This window comes from Dermacentor albipictus, chromosome 8 (assembly GCF_038994185.2).
Source record: "Dermacentor albipictus isolate Rhodes 1998 colony chromosome 8, USDA_Dalb.pri_finalv2, whole genome shotgun sequence".
NCBI lineage: Eukaryota > Metazoa > Arthropoda > Arachnida > Ixodida > Ixodidae > Dermacentor > Dermacentor albipictus.
The window spans coordinates 115,182,182-115,198,908 of NC_091828.1; the positions used below are offsets into that span (position 1 = coordinate 115,182,182).

The 16,727-nt window shown below is 49.5% G+C and overlaps 1 protein-coding gene across 3 annotated transcripts in view; it reads right to left on the reverse strand.

Moving 5' to 3' along the window:
- The window catches only part of zip (myosin heavy chain 10), a 105,504-nt gene extending 90,035 nt beyond the window's left edge, over window positions 1-15,469 (reverse strand). For all 3 annotated transcript variants that reach the window (XM_070524219.1, XM_070524218.1, XM_070524217.1), the window contains exon 1: window positions 14,754-15,469. In XM_070524219.1, coding sequence (XP_070380320.1) covers window positions 14,754-15,110 — 357 coding nt within the window. In that variant the 5' untranslated portion in view covers window positions 15,111-15,469. The remainder of the gene's footprint in view (window positions 1-14,753) is intronic.
- Window positions 15,470-16,727: the final 1,258 nt, after the last annotated feature.

The following is a 16,727-nucleotide window of genomic DNA, read 5'->3' on the forward strand; positions in this document are numbered from 1 at the left end:
CCCGGACATTCAAGTACTTAGCCGATGACGAAAGCACTCATTTAAATTCAGCCACTAGTACTGAACCACTTCTTTACAGAAACATCATTGTATTGCATTATAACCGGAAAGAAAATGCTATTTGTCCAGTTCTATTTCAGCTTCAGAAAGAGAACTTCATTGACATTATTACCCTTGACAACGATGCCAACGGTCGAAAGGTTGCCTTTGCGCTCGACTCTGCGCCGCCCGCGCTTTCGTGTTTCAGTATAGTTTCGCTATCGCGTAGTGCTGCGCTGGTTTTGCTGGCTCGCGAAACTCCCACAAAGTGCAAGTAGCAGATATTTCCACGCACATGTGAAGTCTAGGGATGCCCGAACGGTCCACGCCACTTGAACAAACGCAGTTGCAGCGGCGAATTTTTTTCTGGTTTTCTGGGCTACCCCAGTGTAGAGTCTGGTTAACATCTGGTTAACATTGTCTGGTTAACATCCCTGCCTTCCTGTATGCTCTCTCTCTCGCAGCGGCGAATCCACCGCTCTGCCCTGTCTCGGTAGAAAGAAAGAAAGAAAGAACGAACGAGGAGAAAAAAGAAAGAAAGAGAGAGAAAGAAAGAAAGAAAGAAAGAAAGAAAGAAAGAAAGAAAGAAAGAAAGAAAGAAAGAAAGAAAGAAAGAAAGAAAGAAAGAAAGAAAGAAAGAAAGAAAGGGAAGAAAGAAAGGAGAGAAAGAAAGGAAAGAAAGAAAGGAAGAAAATGTACTGTCGTCTGTGGGGCGCCGTCTTACTAACCGACGGCAGCAAATGGCGGCGATGGCGTGTGCAACGTCACCACTCCCCGGTTGCGTAGCGGGAGATTTGAATTGCAATGAAGGCATTCGGAACACCTCGGGTGAAATTTTCTCGTGAACTAAGCAAGCGCTGCGAAGTTTCTGGAATGCTATTCAAACGCTTCATTTCGACTTCGTATTTGCCTTTAGTGTCACTTTGACAGTCAGTCGGTTTCGTGGCTACAGACTAATGCGAGATGACGCAGACGTACAGAATCACTCTCGCACAACCTGAACGCGAATCGGTTGCACTCTCTTCCCGTATAAGGCTCGGCGCGGTGCACATCCTATACATCCTGCATTACGGATATACTACAACATCCCGCACCGTTATGTATTTCTATAACGCCAATTCCCGACCGATGACGTTCTGTTTCCTCCTCTCGACGCAGACGACCGACAGACGGCACGCTGTTTACGAAACGCCGCGGCGACGGCTCGATCAGCTCGCGTATATAGATATATAATAGTAACAGACGGATATACGTTCGCGACCGCTTCCTCTGACTATAGATCGATCCGTCACGGTGCCCGCAACTCTCAAAAGCAGAGATGGAATCCGCGGTGACGTCACGTCCGGCGTTCTCTTTTAAAACCCGACTGGGTTGCACACGCACGCATACCAGCCACACGAGTCACGCGTGTGGTATACACCCGAGCACTCGAGAAGAGGACGTCGTGTCTGGAGCGCGTAATCTTGAGTGTGGACGGAGTGACCGATTGCCGGCGCGTTGCAAGCGATTCTGGCCGGCCTTTGTGGAAGGCGGTCTACGTACTTCAACTGCCAAGACGTACTTCGAGCCCAAGTCGACGGAACGCATTCGGAAGACGTCTCGGCGACCTGACGCCAACCTGGCGTCGACAAGAAAGCCAGGAAGCACACACATCGTCGCTGTAATGCGAGCACGCTGCGCGAGCGAGCCTACGAACACACACACACACACACACACACACACACACACACACACACACACACACACACACACACACACACACACACACAACGTAGCTTACATTAGGCGCATAAGCGTGAATACGTTTTCTCGTGCACAGGCGACCTTTCAGTCGTGTTTTCGAGCATTCTATGTATTAAGCCGCCACCTTGTTTGGACAGCAAAGTAACGTCCATCTTTCCCTCTCTTTTTTTTTTCGTTTACTTCGATGTCTTCGCGAAGCTTTTTTTTTAGCGGCTTTGTCAGAACTGGGACGAGACTTAAGATGACCGCTGTCGGCTTAAGCTGTCTGTATGAAACTGCAGTATGCGACGAGTATTATAGAACACAGCCTGAAAAGGCTCGTAGACGGCTGATTCCCAAGACAAATACTGGTCTTCTTTGGCAGTATCCCTTAAGAGGGAGAGAGAGAGGGGGGGGAAGGGGGAGGTCAAGGAGTGTCGGAACGGGGATGCAATCGAGTATACGGGTCGATGAACAAACACCTCGCCTTCCTCGTACAAGGATATCCCTTAACCAATTGACCGGGGGCGACCCCTCCCCCTTCCCGCATTTAACGACCGCGAGGAGATAACTGGGCGCGCCGCCTTATCACTGACAGTTCCAGCAGAGACACTTATGCGGCGATCTTGGCTATGAGCCGAGAGTCGTACAGGTTGAAGAAGTGATCGCCTGATCCCTTTTGCCTCGCTGAAAGACGCCGACGGCTTCAAAAACGAATCAGCGCGTTCTGACGCATCGGCTGAGAGAGAGAGAGAGAGAATGTTTCAGACTGCGCACACGTAGTCACTGGACGCGCCCACTGCAATGCAGTGAAGCGTTCTTCGCAGTGTGCCGAATTAGTCACACGGAGACCCAGATCGCGAGACGGAAATTTCAGGAACAACAACAACAAAAAAAAATAGATTGGAGCGGATGTACGACAGATCGACACACTCGAGTCACGATCGCGAGCTATACACAGCGTTCTGCTTATATATATATATATATATATATATATATATATATATATATATATATATATATATATATATATATATATATATATATATATATATAAAGGTCAGTAATAATTGCGTTCTAACGGTGTCAACCTACAAGGGAAAGAAACTTGGAGGTTAACGAGGAAGTTCGAGAAGAAGATATACGTATAAGGACCGCGCAAAGAGCGACGGTGTAAAGTGGAGGGCGAGCGGAGGTATACAGCCGACGCTCTGGTTGGTGTAAGGGTGTGCAGTAACAGACAGATTTACAACTTATTTCACATTTAAGGGTGAAAATTATTTCACTGTGTAGCCGGCGCTCTCGTTGAGATTAGCAAGAGAAATGGGGTTGGGCAGGTCACGTATTGCTTCGGGGACGAATCCTGCGGTCTATTTAGGAGTTACGGATTGGTTGCCGAAGGGCAGGGAAGCCAGGTCGGGGAATTTAAGAGTTACGGATTGGTTGCCCAAGGGCAGGGAAGCCAAGTCGGGGAATTTAAGAGTTACGGATTGGTTGCCGAAGGGCAGGGAAGCCAGGTCGGGGAATTTAAGAGTTACGGATTGGTTGCCCAAGGGCAGGGAAGCCAAGTCGGGGAATTTAAGAGTTACGGATTGGTTGCCGAAGGGCAGGGAAGCCAGGTCGGGGAATTTAAGAGTTACGGATTGGTTGCCCAAGGGCAGGGAAGCCAAGTCGGGGAATTTAAGAGTTACGGATTGGTTGCCGAAGGGCAGGGAAGCCAGGTCGGGGAATTTAAGAGTTACGGATTGGTTGCCCAAGGGCAGGGAAGCCAGGTCGGGGAATTTAAGAGTTACGGATTGGTTGCCCAAGGGCAGGGAAGCCAAGTCGGGGAATTTAAGAGTTACGGATTGGTTGCCCAGGGGCAGGGAAGCCAGGTCGGGGACGGCAAGCGGGGTGATCAAATTGCGAAATCTGCAGCCGCACGGTGGGGTCAGCTGGTTTAACACCAAGGCGGGAGGGGGGGTGAGGGGGATCGGAGATTGCCGCAGAATTGTGGCTGTTTGGGCTTGTCGGTTTCAACGAATTGTAGCGCAGAAAAAAAAGACGAGAAACGAGACGACTGCAGTTGGTTGGTATAGTTGGCGCTCGCCTGTCATCTCATTTTTGTTGTTGTTGTTGTTTCATCTTTCTGCGCGACAATGTGTCGTTATGGAGATCACAAACAGAGGCTTTCCTGCTGCGCCCGTGAACATGAAATTAGGCTGGACGTGTTCATTCCCAAGGAAGAGCCAATATCGCGTCGCCGCAGAAGCGTAATGCATGGGTCGTCTCACCGGGAGTCGCGTATATCGTGCGCTCTGTCACAACGAGTACGCGAGTACTCTAATTACAGCGCACATATCTTCGCATCGCGCCTCGATTATATGTCCTTCACACGCTGCCCTATCTGCTGGGCAGTTTCTTTGGTTTTTTTTTTTCTTTTTTTTTCGTGCGACATCCTCTTCGTGAGTGTAAGCCACGATGCGGCCAGCAGAATTTTTTCTTTACCGCTATAGCAGACCAGCTCTGGGCCGTCCGGCAAGCCGAAGATGCCGCCCGAGTCCAAGGACTTCGAGCCGCCACCTGAGGCTACCAGAACAAAAAACTGCCGGACCATTCATTAATAAGGTTTCTTCTTCTTCTGCTACCGCTATAGCGACAAAATTACAATGGACGCGCCAATGTAACCCTTCACTGCACGTAACACCCTAACGACCCCACTGCACAAAATATTTCGTGATTGATTGATTGATTGATTGATTGATTGATTGATTGATTGATTGATTGATTGATTGATTGATTGATTGATTGATGTCTCAAAGATGAGACGTCGTAGTTAACGCGTGACCACCCACCCACCGCATCGAAATTCAGCCGGCGGGGTCGGAACTCGAACGCTCGACCTCGTGCACCGCAACAGAACGCCTTGGTTTGACCGCGCCGATCGAGTTGGCTTTGACGCCCTCAAAAACATCGCAGTAGCCGCGCGAGACGCCCGCAAGAACGCCTCTGCGGGCAAGTGGGCGTGTCTAGAGCCCAGTTGTGACCACCAATGACCTCCGAGATCCGCGCCTCCGATCTCGGAGGCCACGCACCTTCACACTTGAGCTTCCTTACGACATGCCCTTAAAAGCACTGAGCACGAGCATTCTTCTTTTTCCTTTCTCTCCCTTAGAAGGGTGTCTAATAAGTTTTAAGCGCGAGCAAAGACCAGGACGAGAAGAAACACAGTCGCCTCCCATTCTGCGCCCGCCATCGATATATATATATATATATATATATATATATATATATATATATATATATATATATATATATATATATATATATATATATATATATATATATATATACACACGGCAACCGCCCTCGATCGGTAGTCGAACCAGCGACCGCGCGCTCAGTAGCAGCAGAACGTTACGGCCCAGCGATCCACTGGCCGCAGTTTCACCGCCATAACCGAGTTGCCACTCCACCAAGCAAGACAGAGGGAGAGAGAGAGAGAGAGAGAGAGAGAGAGAGAGAAAACGCATATTATACATCTCCGACGTCAAAAATCGCAATGCATGTGGATTTCTTTCCTTCCAACCTCAGCCCCACAGCAGCCAAAGCGTTTCCCGCGATACGTCCCGGTTACGTAGTATTCATTGTCCGTGCGCCGTCACACACCCGCACATAAAAAAAAGGAAGGAAAAAAAAGAAAAGAAAAGAAAAGAAAAGGTGCAAGGCCATGGTCGGGATAAGATATAGGCGGCCTTAAACGCGGATGCCCGCTTTCTATTCCTTCGCGCGTGCTTTACATTGTCTCCTTCCAGCCAGCACGTACGCTAAAACGGGGGCAGTCGGGCGTCATTGCACGCGGAGAGATACGACGGCCACGTCGGTCGGCATAGAAGGAAGGCACATTTTATCGGCGAAACACGCGCTCACGTCACTGCACGACGCGGCCGCAGGAGAACAATGGAACGAAAGCGTCGCCTTCCGAGTATATTTCCCCCCCCTTTTCTCTACCCCCCCCCCCCCAATTATGAGCTTTATCGTTTGCTAAAGTGCACAGAGTGGAGAACAGCAATTTACAATAGGCAGCGAGGCACTGGAAGTAGTAAGGGAATACACCTACTTAGGGCAGGTAGTGACGGCAGATCCGGATCATGAGACAGAAATAATCAGAAGAATAAGAATGGGCTGGGGTGCGTTTGGCAGGCATTCTCAGATCATGAACAGCAGGTTGCCATTATCCCTCAAGAGGAAAGTGTATAATAGCTGCGTCTTACCAGTACTCACCTACGGGGCACAAACCTGGAAGCTTACGAAAAGGGTTCTACTCAAACTGAGGACGACGCAACGAGCTATGGAAAGAAGAATGATGGGTGTAACGTTAATGGATAAGAAAAGAGCAGATTGGGTGAGGGAACAAACGCGAGTTAATGACATCTTAGTTGAAATCAAGAAAAAGAAATGGGGGCATGGGAAGGACATGTAATGAGGAGGGAAGATAACCGATGGTCATTAAGGGTTACGGACTGGATTCCAAGGGAAGGGAAGCGCAGCAGGGGGCGGCAGAAAGTTAGGTGGGCGGATGAGATTAAGAAGTTTGCAGGGACAACATGGCCACAATTAGCACATGACAGGGGTAGTTGGAGAAGTATGGGAGAGGCCTTTGCCCTGCAGTGGGCGTAGACAGGCTGATGATGATGAAAATAAAGATGGGGTGGGGGGGTGGCACTCCGGATTAATTGCGCTACCATCTGAAAGGAAAGAAATACATAATCTGAAGCTTTCACGCGCCAATCCTATGGGATTTGATTATGAGGCACGCCGTACGTGGGGCACACTTAGGTGTGAAAGGTGGGGGATCTTTAAAGGGACACTAAAGCGAAACAATAAATCAGCTTAGACTAACGAAGCATTGATTGAGAACCCTGCAGACAGTCATTTCGAAAAAAAAATGTAGTTTGGTTATTAGATGAGAATATGAAGGTCCAAGTATCGGTACTTGAATTTCGCGCCGAAACCCCAGCGCCGGTACGTCAGCGTGACGTCAGGGATGCCAAAGTATGTTTTCGCATTTGGGCCGCGTTGGCTGAATAAGGGTTCCCGAAACTTGCCATGTTTAATATTTGGTTCCTTTAGAACACAATGTAGTCAATCTGTACCGGTATACATAATTAGTAGGCCCTAGAAGATGCCATCAAAATCCAAGACGCCACAGCCACCAGGTGCGGGAACTTAAGGAGGCGTCGCCACCCGTATTTCGTTCTTGCGCTTTTTCTGGCTTACCAAACGTCTTATCGATGTAGGAGTGGTGTTTTTGGTGTTGTAGAACGGTAATTTACTGATGCTGAAGAAATCATATTTCCCTTTAGTGTCCCTTTAACGTGCACTTGAATCTAAGTACACGAGAAGTACACGACGAAAGCGCTGGTCAGCGGCAAAACCGAAAATGTCTGTTGCCAGCTGAACAGGAGACAACAACAAAAAAAGGAAAGACGTAGCGCGATCTGGACACCTGACAAAGACGCAATTACAACGCGGACGCGGTAGCCGAATGCCAAACGCTGCAGTTCATCGTGGAAGAAACGAAAAAAGAGGGGGGGGGGGATGACAAGTCGTTAGGAGTGCCGCGATAACGGAACAGCAATAACCAGCAGTAACTAACGCCGTACACCCACGGATTGCTAGCAGACGACACCAGGGGGAATCCACGCTACAATTAAGTGCGGTAACGACGGTGACTCATCTCAATTTCGAGGGGAATATTCTACCGGAACATTCCATACATCATCACCATCATCGTCCTATCTTTATGTCCATCGCCCAGGATGAAGGCCTCTTCCTGAAATCACACCTGTCCTCCGCCAACCGATTCCAACTGACGCCTGCGAGTTTCCCAAATTCATCGCTCCACCTAGTTTTCTCCCGTCCTCGATTGCGCTTCCCTTCTCTTGGCACCCGTTCTGTAACCCTAATGGTCCACCGGTTATCTGCCCTACGCATTACGTGACCTGCCCAGCTTCATTTCTTTCTCTTAATGTCAATTAGAATATCGGCTATCCCCGTTTGCGCTCTTATCCACACTGCTTTCTTCCTGCCTCCTAGCGTTACGCCTAGCATTTTTCGTTCTATCGCTTTTTGTACGCGGACCTTCACTTGTTTTCGAGCTTCTTTGTCAGTCTCCAAGTCTCTGCCCCATATATGTCAGCACCGGTAGAATGCACTGATCGTACATCTTGATTTTACTTATAATGTTAAGCTCTCAGGATCTGGCAATGCCTGCCGTACGCACTCCAAACCATTTTTTTATTCTTCCGTAAATTTGCTTCTCGTGATCAGGGTCCCCTGTGAGTAATTGACCTAGGTAAAGGTATACTGCTTCACAGACTCCAGAGGCTGACTGGAGACCTTGAACTCTTTTTTCCCTTGCCAGACTATACTGCAAAATAATTTACACCCTAAAAAGTGAAAAAGGGTGTAAACGTGTCTATAACTCACACCGTTAGGGTGTTATCTATATAACGGACACCCCAAGAGCGTGAGTTATAGACACATTTACACCCTTTTTCACTTTTTAGGGTGTAAATTAATTTACAGAATTCTAAGATAATGTTCAGTATACTGAACATTATCTTAGTATTCTGCATATTAATCTTCCGTACATACTGTTCTACGAACTTGCAAAGTCGCGTTTAAAAATATATCGAGCAGCAGGGGCAGCCCGGCCGACACGCGCCAAGTTGCCTCCACGCCGCGAGCGACCACGCATGCGCGGTCGTGGCAGCGCATTAAACAATCAGGCGCTGCCTGCTGCGCCGGAAATCACTAACCAACCAACCAACTTTTCTTTTACCTTGCCTTTTCTCGCGCACGCGCAGTGGTGTATGTCGGGTGTGTATTTATATGTGTACCTCGTGGAATAAACTTTAGTTGCAAGTCTGCGCCCGTCCTTGTCCCTCGTTGTCTTTGTGGTTCGTTTGCTCGCGCAGTTAAACAATGTTCGCTAATATCTACCAACTCGCCCAACAACAAGTTCTACTGAACAACCAACCAACCGGCAATTCCGTATCGCAGAGTATGCGTCTGCGACAAAGGATATCGCCAAGTGAGGCGAGCAAATCAAAACGAGTTTGTGTAACCCCCTGCGTCATCTGAAAAAAAAAAAGAAAAGAAAAGACAGAGTCGGCTACCTGTGTAGCCCGCCCACAAGGAAGTCTCCCGTGCCAACCCCGCTCGGAGAGCGGTCGCGTCGTTTAATATCTTTATGTCATTCTTTTTTTTTTTTAACGGCGCCTTTCGATCTCATAACGCCCGTCGCAGACTACAAACGGCGCGTGGGTGGAGGAGTCTCTCGAACGGAAGGGGGAAAAAAAAAGAAACTTTCGAAATGGAGAAGTGGGGCGGGGGCGCATACAAGGCGTGCTATAGGCTATATACCGACGTGTAACTCAGCATCGCAATGAACAGTGCCACCTCGCGTGGGTTTTTTTTCGTCGGACCGTAGGCACGGACGCCTAATGATGACGCAACAAAACTCCCCCTGGCCAAGATGTCAAAGAACAAAAGAAGAAAAATTGACAGTCGCTTAAGTATCCTCACGTGATTTGAATGCGAAATCATGGTTATAGGTCTGTGATACGCGACGTCGTCATACATTGTCACGTGTCCTTGACAACCCTACAGCTTCATCCACCTTGCTCTAACTTATACCAAGCTTAATCCACCTAAATCGAGTTTGCTCTAAAATGTGTGCCAACTTAAATCCACTTTAATTCACCTTCATTCACTTTACTCCACCTTAAGTCACCTCACTCTATCTAACCTTGTTCAAACTTTAATTCTGTTTTACTAATGCCGTCATACAAGACATTGATGACATCACTGATGCTGGTTTTTTTTTTTTTTTGCCACTCGCACTGCGGACAATTCCATCTTTAATGCCTGATGGGACATTTAATGCTTTCGCATTAAAAATAGGGCAGAAACCTATCTCGCAAATGACTGTAGACGTTCACAGCATTAGCACCGAGGCAACGTAGCCACACCCTATCGCCACGTTATCCACTTCTGTGCATAGCCGAATTCTTTAATTATTCTTACCGACATCTTTCTTTCACTTCTATATAGCTCAACCCTCTTCGCTCAATGTACGCTGAGCTCCGATACTGTTCGCTTTTTTCTCCACACTAGGCTGCTTTTGATGCCGACTTTCTCATTTCCCTGTAGCATGACATTTACCTGTCTATTCGGGCGCCTATATATATATATATATATATATACTCATTGGCACATACCCAATCTGGAGGATTATCCAAGAATGTTTCACGTATACGCCACGTACCCAACGACACAAGTTGCCTATCCGGACATGCCAAATGGCACATAACCAGTCACCCGAGTTATAAAAAAAAATTATGGGTTCTTACGTGCCAAAACCACTTTCTGATTATGAGGCACGCCGTAGTGGAGGACTCCGGAAATTTCGACCCCCTGGGGTTCTTTAACGTGTACCTAAAATCTAAGCACACGGGTGTTCTCGCATTTCGTCCCCATCGGAATGCCGCCGCCGTGGCCGGGATTCGATCCCGCGAACTCGTGCTCAGCACGCCAACACCATAGCCACTGAGCAGCCACGGCGGGTTCACCCGAGTTGTTGAAAAAGAGGTTAGAGATACCTACGGACACAGCGAATAGTATATGAAGTCAAAAAACACAGACATAATCGCATTTAAAGTAAAAGGAAGAAAAAAATTTGGCGGCGCATCAATCCTTCGGAGACGATGGGCGACGTTCAAGCGACTAGCATTCCATGTTGCGACGGGCGTGTAATCGGCGACCGATATATGTTTCGCGATTATCACGAAAAGAGCGACACGCGTGCCCAGTGACACGTACTGCCGTGGACCCAAGTTGGCGTCAAAGAGGTTTGCTGTAGGGCGCCAAATACCCTGTTGCCACATTACCCGGCGACTCAAGTTGGTGCGACGATTGGTTTTGAACCCAGTTCCCTTCGCACGGCTAGCCTATGCTCCGATCACATCAGACCACGGGCTACCCAGCTACATAAGCTGGCGTGAGAAAGGTCAGATGCACACACACACACACGTGGACACTATATATATACAAGAAAAAAATTATTACAGGTACTAATGTGCAATATTTTTAATAAGACTGAAAGTATAGTTAAATTTGTGAATTATAGTTGTCATGATGCACTACTTGTGACGCGTGTTACTGTGCAATAATAATACATTTACACAATATGTTGTTCATTATTATTCTCTTTGGCTCTGTATGTTTACTTTCATACTTCTTGCCTGTACCATCCTGTGCTCACACACACACACACACACACACACACACACACACACATACATACCGCAAACCTACGACATGGCTACCTCCGCGATCCGCTAACGAAATATGCGACAATATATCCTCGCGACTACCTCACACGGGCGATTTTAATTAAAGCCCGGCGCATATGCGCAAGCGCACTTTCGACGCGGCTTCTAATGCCCCCTGCACGACCGCAAATCACGGGTCGACCGGAACGCTCAATTGCCCCGCCCCCGTACGAAGGCCCCCACGACCCACACGAGGGCGTTAATTAGCGACACCACGCGGCCATGAGCGAAAGACCACCACACCGCATTTTGAGGACGGAGATCTGTCTCTCCATGAAATGTGTTCCGTTTATCTCCTCCTCGTCCTCCTGGGTGTCTTTTTTTTTTTTTTAATAAGCAACGACATCCATCCCATCTGAGCAACATGCACTGTAGCAGAACATGGAAGGACTCTGACTGTAGCCTGTACAAAAAAAAAAGTAAACAACAAAAGTTCTCGTTCCAGTGCCCCGCTGGGACAAAGTCGTTTCCTGCACGTAGGGTTCGTGTACCTACATGGAATCTAAAGCCTTTTTTTCTTTCCTTTCTTCTCATCCTTATCTAAAATTTAAAAAAAAACGTGCGAATCGTTTACCATGAAGCGTACGAAGGCATCTGGCGCACGTATGTCACCGCATTCCACAATTACAAACCGCAATTATTACCTCTCCGCCTGCCCGTCAAAGCAGACGACGGCACAGCCGTCGTCTGCTACCAACGTCGGTCGCCATTTCCTTTCGCACAGTGAGTTATCCCACTCAGGCGCATCAAGAGGACTAATAAAAAGAATACTTAAAATGCCTCACACACATGGCAAAACTTTAATTGCACTTGTGCAGTATAAGGTGCTTCAGCAAAACAAGTCGGAGGGTATACACGTCTGGGTTTTTGCGTTCGGATCAGTATGTCATGATGTAGCGGGTTCTTTTTCACAGAGTTTTACATGCAAGATATATTTCGAGTGGCTGGGTGGGTGCCTTCCAAATATGCTAGACATGAAAGAGTTGATGTTTTCATGTCCCGCGCAGAGTACACATTGCGTAATCTTCACAAAACACACCCATGAATCGAACGTGTTAAAATACGTTCCGCAGCAGTAGACTGTTGAATACTGAGACAACGCAACACACACAAAAAAAAATGTACTCAAACTAAATTTGCAACTGACAGAATTTGCCGGCGCCTGAAGTGGATACACCGTTGCCAGTCCCAGACCTTGACCAAACGTGCCGTCCATAACAAGCACTACGGGGAGAGAAGGTTATACAGGAAGAAATACTTGAGCGACGTCCAAGACACGCGAGGGAGAAATAGCGTTTAAGACATGGCAATGTATAATATATATATCGGCACGGCAAAACGAAATGAAGCGAGCTATACGGCAAGGAAAGAAAAAAGATAAAAATAAAGCGAAAACAAAATGTGCCCTCTAGGCAGCCTGGATGGAATTTGGCGAATGCCACGCTATCGCAATCCACTTCGCGCCGTGAGCAGAGGCGGGCCACCACAGCCTGTTGCTCCAATTTATTCAACGCTGACCCCCCCTCGAGGCAAGCTCCCCCCCACCCCCTCCCGATAACTCTCGTAATCCTTCGCGTCTCCTATCGTTCTTTCACGTCTGCTAATTTAGAGATCAAACTATATCACGTAAAACCACGACCCATACATCGACAGCGCCGAGAGAACCACGCCCACTGCTGCGACAAAAGAAAAACGGCCGCGCAGTTTCGTTTTTTTCGACAAACCAAGTGTTCGCAACACAACGCACCGAGTCTGAAAAGTTGATCGACTCAAACCGTTTCGCTTTTATGACGCTTTGTTTTGTTCTTTTTCTCTCTCTCGGGTCACAAAGCCAACAAACGCCGGGCGAAGCGGCTTGTAAACGCACATGTGGGAGACGTCAGACTATGGAGAGATCCGTTCCCTTTCCATGCCAGCAGAGAGTGAGTCATCGCCTCTATCCCGCTCTTTTCTTTTTTCTTCGAAACACAAGCCTCTTCAACGAACATCAGCGGCCGATGCAATAATAATAAAAAAAAAACACGAATCAATGCTCTATTCCGCCGTCGACTGAACACAATTAGCGAAATTAACCTCGAACAACATCTAGTAGTAATTTCTTTTCCTTGAGAGATGCCCGCTTCGTCTTGTCGCATCGAATGGAACGATAGTTATGCGGGTGTCACACGGCGCACTTCTGATCGCGACCGATCCAAATGGAAATTCTCGACTACGATTGACACTCTCGCCCATATTGTGCAAAGGAGCCAATCGCGACAGAGAAATTCGATCCGGATCGGGCTTGATCGCGATCAGAAGTACGCATTGTGACACCGGTATTAGATCTGACGTCACCAATAACGCTCCGAATTTGCTCCGCCAGTTGCCGAATCACAAACTTGGGGGGAAAACGGCGCAAAGGAGACAGCAAGATTGCAGGCGCACACTTTTTTAGCTGTTTCAAAGGCGATCCTTAAATATCTAGTCGAGACAGAACGCAGGTGCAGCAAAAATGATTGACAGGTGTCACACACAGGGTATGAAGCGAAACAAGCTCGACCGTTATTGGCAAAATAGCACGCGAACCTTACTACCTCCCACCCGCCGGAAGCAAAGAAAATGAAAGTGCGCTCTAGCGATATGAAGCGGTGGCGTGTATTTCGATAACAGTGGTTTTCAAACGCACCCGTTTGAAGCTCGGCTCACGAGAACGACTGGGAAAGATGTTTTTGGAACGAGTCGAGAAGTGGACGTGAGCGTAATATCGCGGCAGAAGTAAGAAAACCGCGACCACAATAAACGCTTTCGAAAGCAGCAGAAGGCAGAGGCTAAAAACGAATAGAAAGGCAGACCACACTACGTCTTTTTTTTTTTTTTCGAACGCGAATCACGGCGCGATGTCGACCGAGCATGAAAAAGCGGTTCGCCGCACCGAAGAATGCGCGCAAGGAACAGGCGAGGGAGGAGGCAGGAACGTAAAGTTAAAAAAAGAAAAGAAGGAAAATAGAGATTATCGCAATGCGGGCATATGCGGCTGGCGGCGGATGTCATGCAACTAGTGGCACCTCCGGTCCTGATCAGGAGAAAAAAAAAAAAACGAGACCGCTGCCGCCGACCCCGGCGTGCGCCAACTAGCAAAACGCCGGTACAACGAACGACACGCGCGACGAAGACGCTTTCATCGCGAAAAAAAACACAGCCGGCATCATCCTGTCACGCAGCTAGCGATGATCGGCGATCACACAAGTGCCCAAGCATCGCAACGCGCGGGCAAAACGTGGGCAAGGTGTCCTGCTAGGCAGCGTCAAAACTTTTCTTTTCCCAAACCTTTTAGCAGACGCCGTAGCCACCACGAACGACTAGGCCTAACAACGGCGGGAGCAGCTACGGTTGTGCAGCGGTGGTTGCGGGGAAGGGCTCGGCGGCGGATAGGTGTGGCGGTTCGCCCCCAACAAAAGGGGCGCTCGATTTTTGTTTTTGTTTTCTTTTTCTTTTACGCTTGATTTCGTTCTTTTCTTTTCGGTTTGGTTTGTTTCGCTCGTCGTAGTAGGCCCGCACCTCGCGGCTTTGCCGTGCGCGACAGGAGCTCGCGTGGACGAGGATTTTTTTAGGGTGACGGGAAGAGAGACTCACGTAAATGAGGCCCGAATAGTAGCGGTCCTTGATGTTGTGCAGGACGGACGCCTCGTTGAGGCAGGTGAGCTCGGCCATGTCCTCCACCTTGTTGAACTTCGGCGGGTTCATCTTTTGCACGTCGTCCTTGCTGACGAGAAAGCGCTTGCCCGTCTCGAGCACCTCGACTTCGAGCTCGTCGCCTCGCTCGCCCTTGACGCTCGCGGCGACGAATCCCTGCGACTCGTGCGGCACCCAGATCAGCTTCTTGGCCGTCCATTCCGCCTGCTTGGTGGGGTCGTACACGTCGCTCTTGTCGACGACCAGGTACTTCAACTCCGGACTGTTGAACGCATCCAGTTCGGCGGGGTCCGCCATGTTGGCTGCCGCTGGCAGGAGACCGGCTAAAAGAGCGGACGCTGCCTTCCCGCAAGGCGGTGTTTGTCGGGGGGGCGAGGTGTGCGTTTCACTCCCGGACCGGCGACATGTAAATCCAGCCGGGTGGGACGCGTCACCGGACCAAGCGCGCACACTTACTGATTTCTCGGTTGCGGGGGTTCAAAACCAACGTGACATGCCCGGCACCGCTAAAGTAGCACGGCTGTCACACGGGCGGCGCGCACACACACTCACTCACACACGCACAGCGAGTCAACCGCCGCCGCCGCTGCTCGCTGGCTGAGAGGAGTTCCTCGGCCAGCGCACAAACGCACGCACGCACGCCACAAGCAGACGAACAAACCACCTCTTAGAGTCACGTGGTGTGTCCCACGTGACGCCATCCACGTGCTGCGCTATCGGCCAATCGAGAGACGCCGCCGGCGCCGACAGCGCGCCGCGCGGTGTCGCCGGCCCGGGAAAAAACGCGGCTGCGAGACTGCGGTTGTGCGCTGACTCACTGGAAGGTATCCGAACCGAGACGCAACAGCGCGGTGCGCGCTAAGGGGAGAAGCATCAAATGCATCCAAGACTTTGAATATGTCAAGGAGAAGCTAACAAGCTTCATCTTTGTTCCACCTCGACCATCGACAAAGCGCGCAAAGAAGGCCCGCATGCCCCTCGGGGGCCAGACGGCGGACGTAGCGATGAAAGCGAGGAGTTTTCGCTTGTGTAATAACCCGTTCTTCGAGGGCGTGTACCTCTAACCGTTGTTTTCGTTTGACAGCAAGAGCCCATCTCTGCGCGACACCAGTGACAAATCACCGAAGGAAGCACCGACGGCTACCACTCAGGCGCTTCTCTTCGTCTGCCTCGAGGCGTTCGCGTCTTCTGCTGCTAAAGTGGCCGTTTTTTTCTCTTTGTCGTCTGCTCTTTAAACGGCTAGCAGACATTTCAGTGTGTCTACACGCGCATCATCGTAAACGCATGTCGCGCATAATTATACGCGTTTTCTTCGGCTTCTGCTTCCTCCCTTGCCCTACCTGGTCTTAATCGCACGATTATAAATCCTCCCCGTGAGTCGCCTCCCACCCCCTCCCAAATTCTTCGAAGGAGAACGGCGCGGTGTTTCAGGCGATAAAAAAACCGGAACGCGCGCGGCGGCTGGGCCGACACCACCGCGCAGCAGCGGTGACGTCAGGGGGGGCTGACGCGGGAGGTTTGCTACGTCGTGTGGCTCTTGCCTGTGCGTTCTTTCTCGCTTCTCCTTCTGCTGCTACTTCCTCTGTGCCTTCCTGTTTCGACAAATACAATAAAAGAGGAGAAAGAGATAGGGCTACAGGTGTCACGTGGCGCGTAGGAATGCTTCGACTGTCCCGGCGTCGACAGCCAGACCTCTCGGTTTCCGCTGTAACCGACCCGCGGTGTACAGGTCGCGGCGAAATCGCGCATTCCAGCTCGGCTTGTATATCCGCGACCGAGCGCGCGCCCGCAACATACGAGACTCGTTCGGCCTCCGCTGACCGCACCGGCTATGAAAAGTAACAGAAAAAGAAAGTGCACGAAAAGAAAAAGACGTAAGAACGCGTTCCTCTTTTACTATTCCGTCCGCGCGCT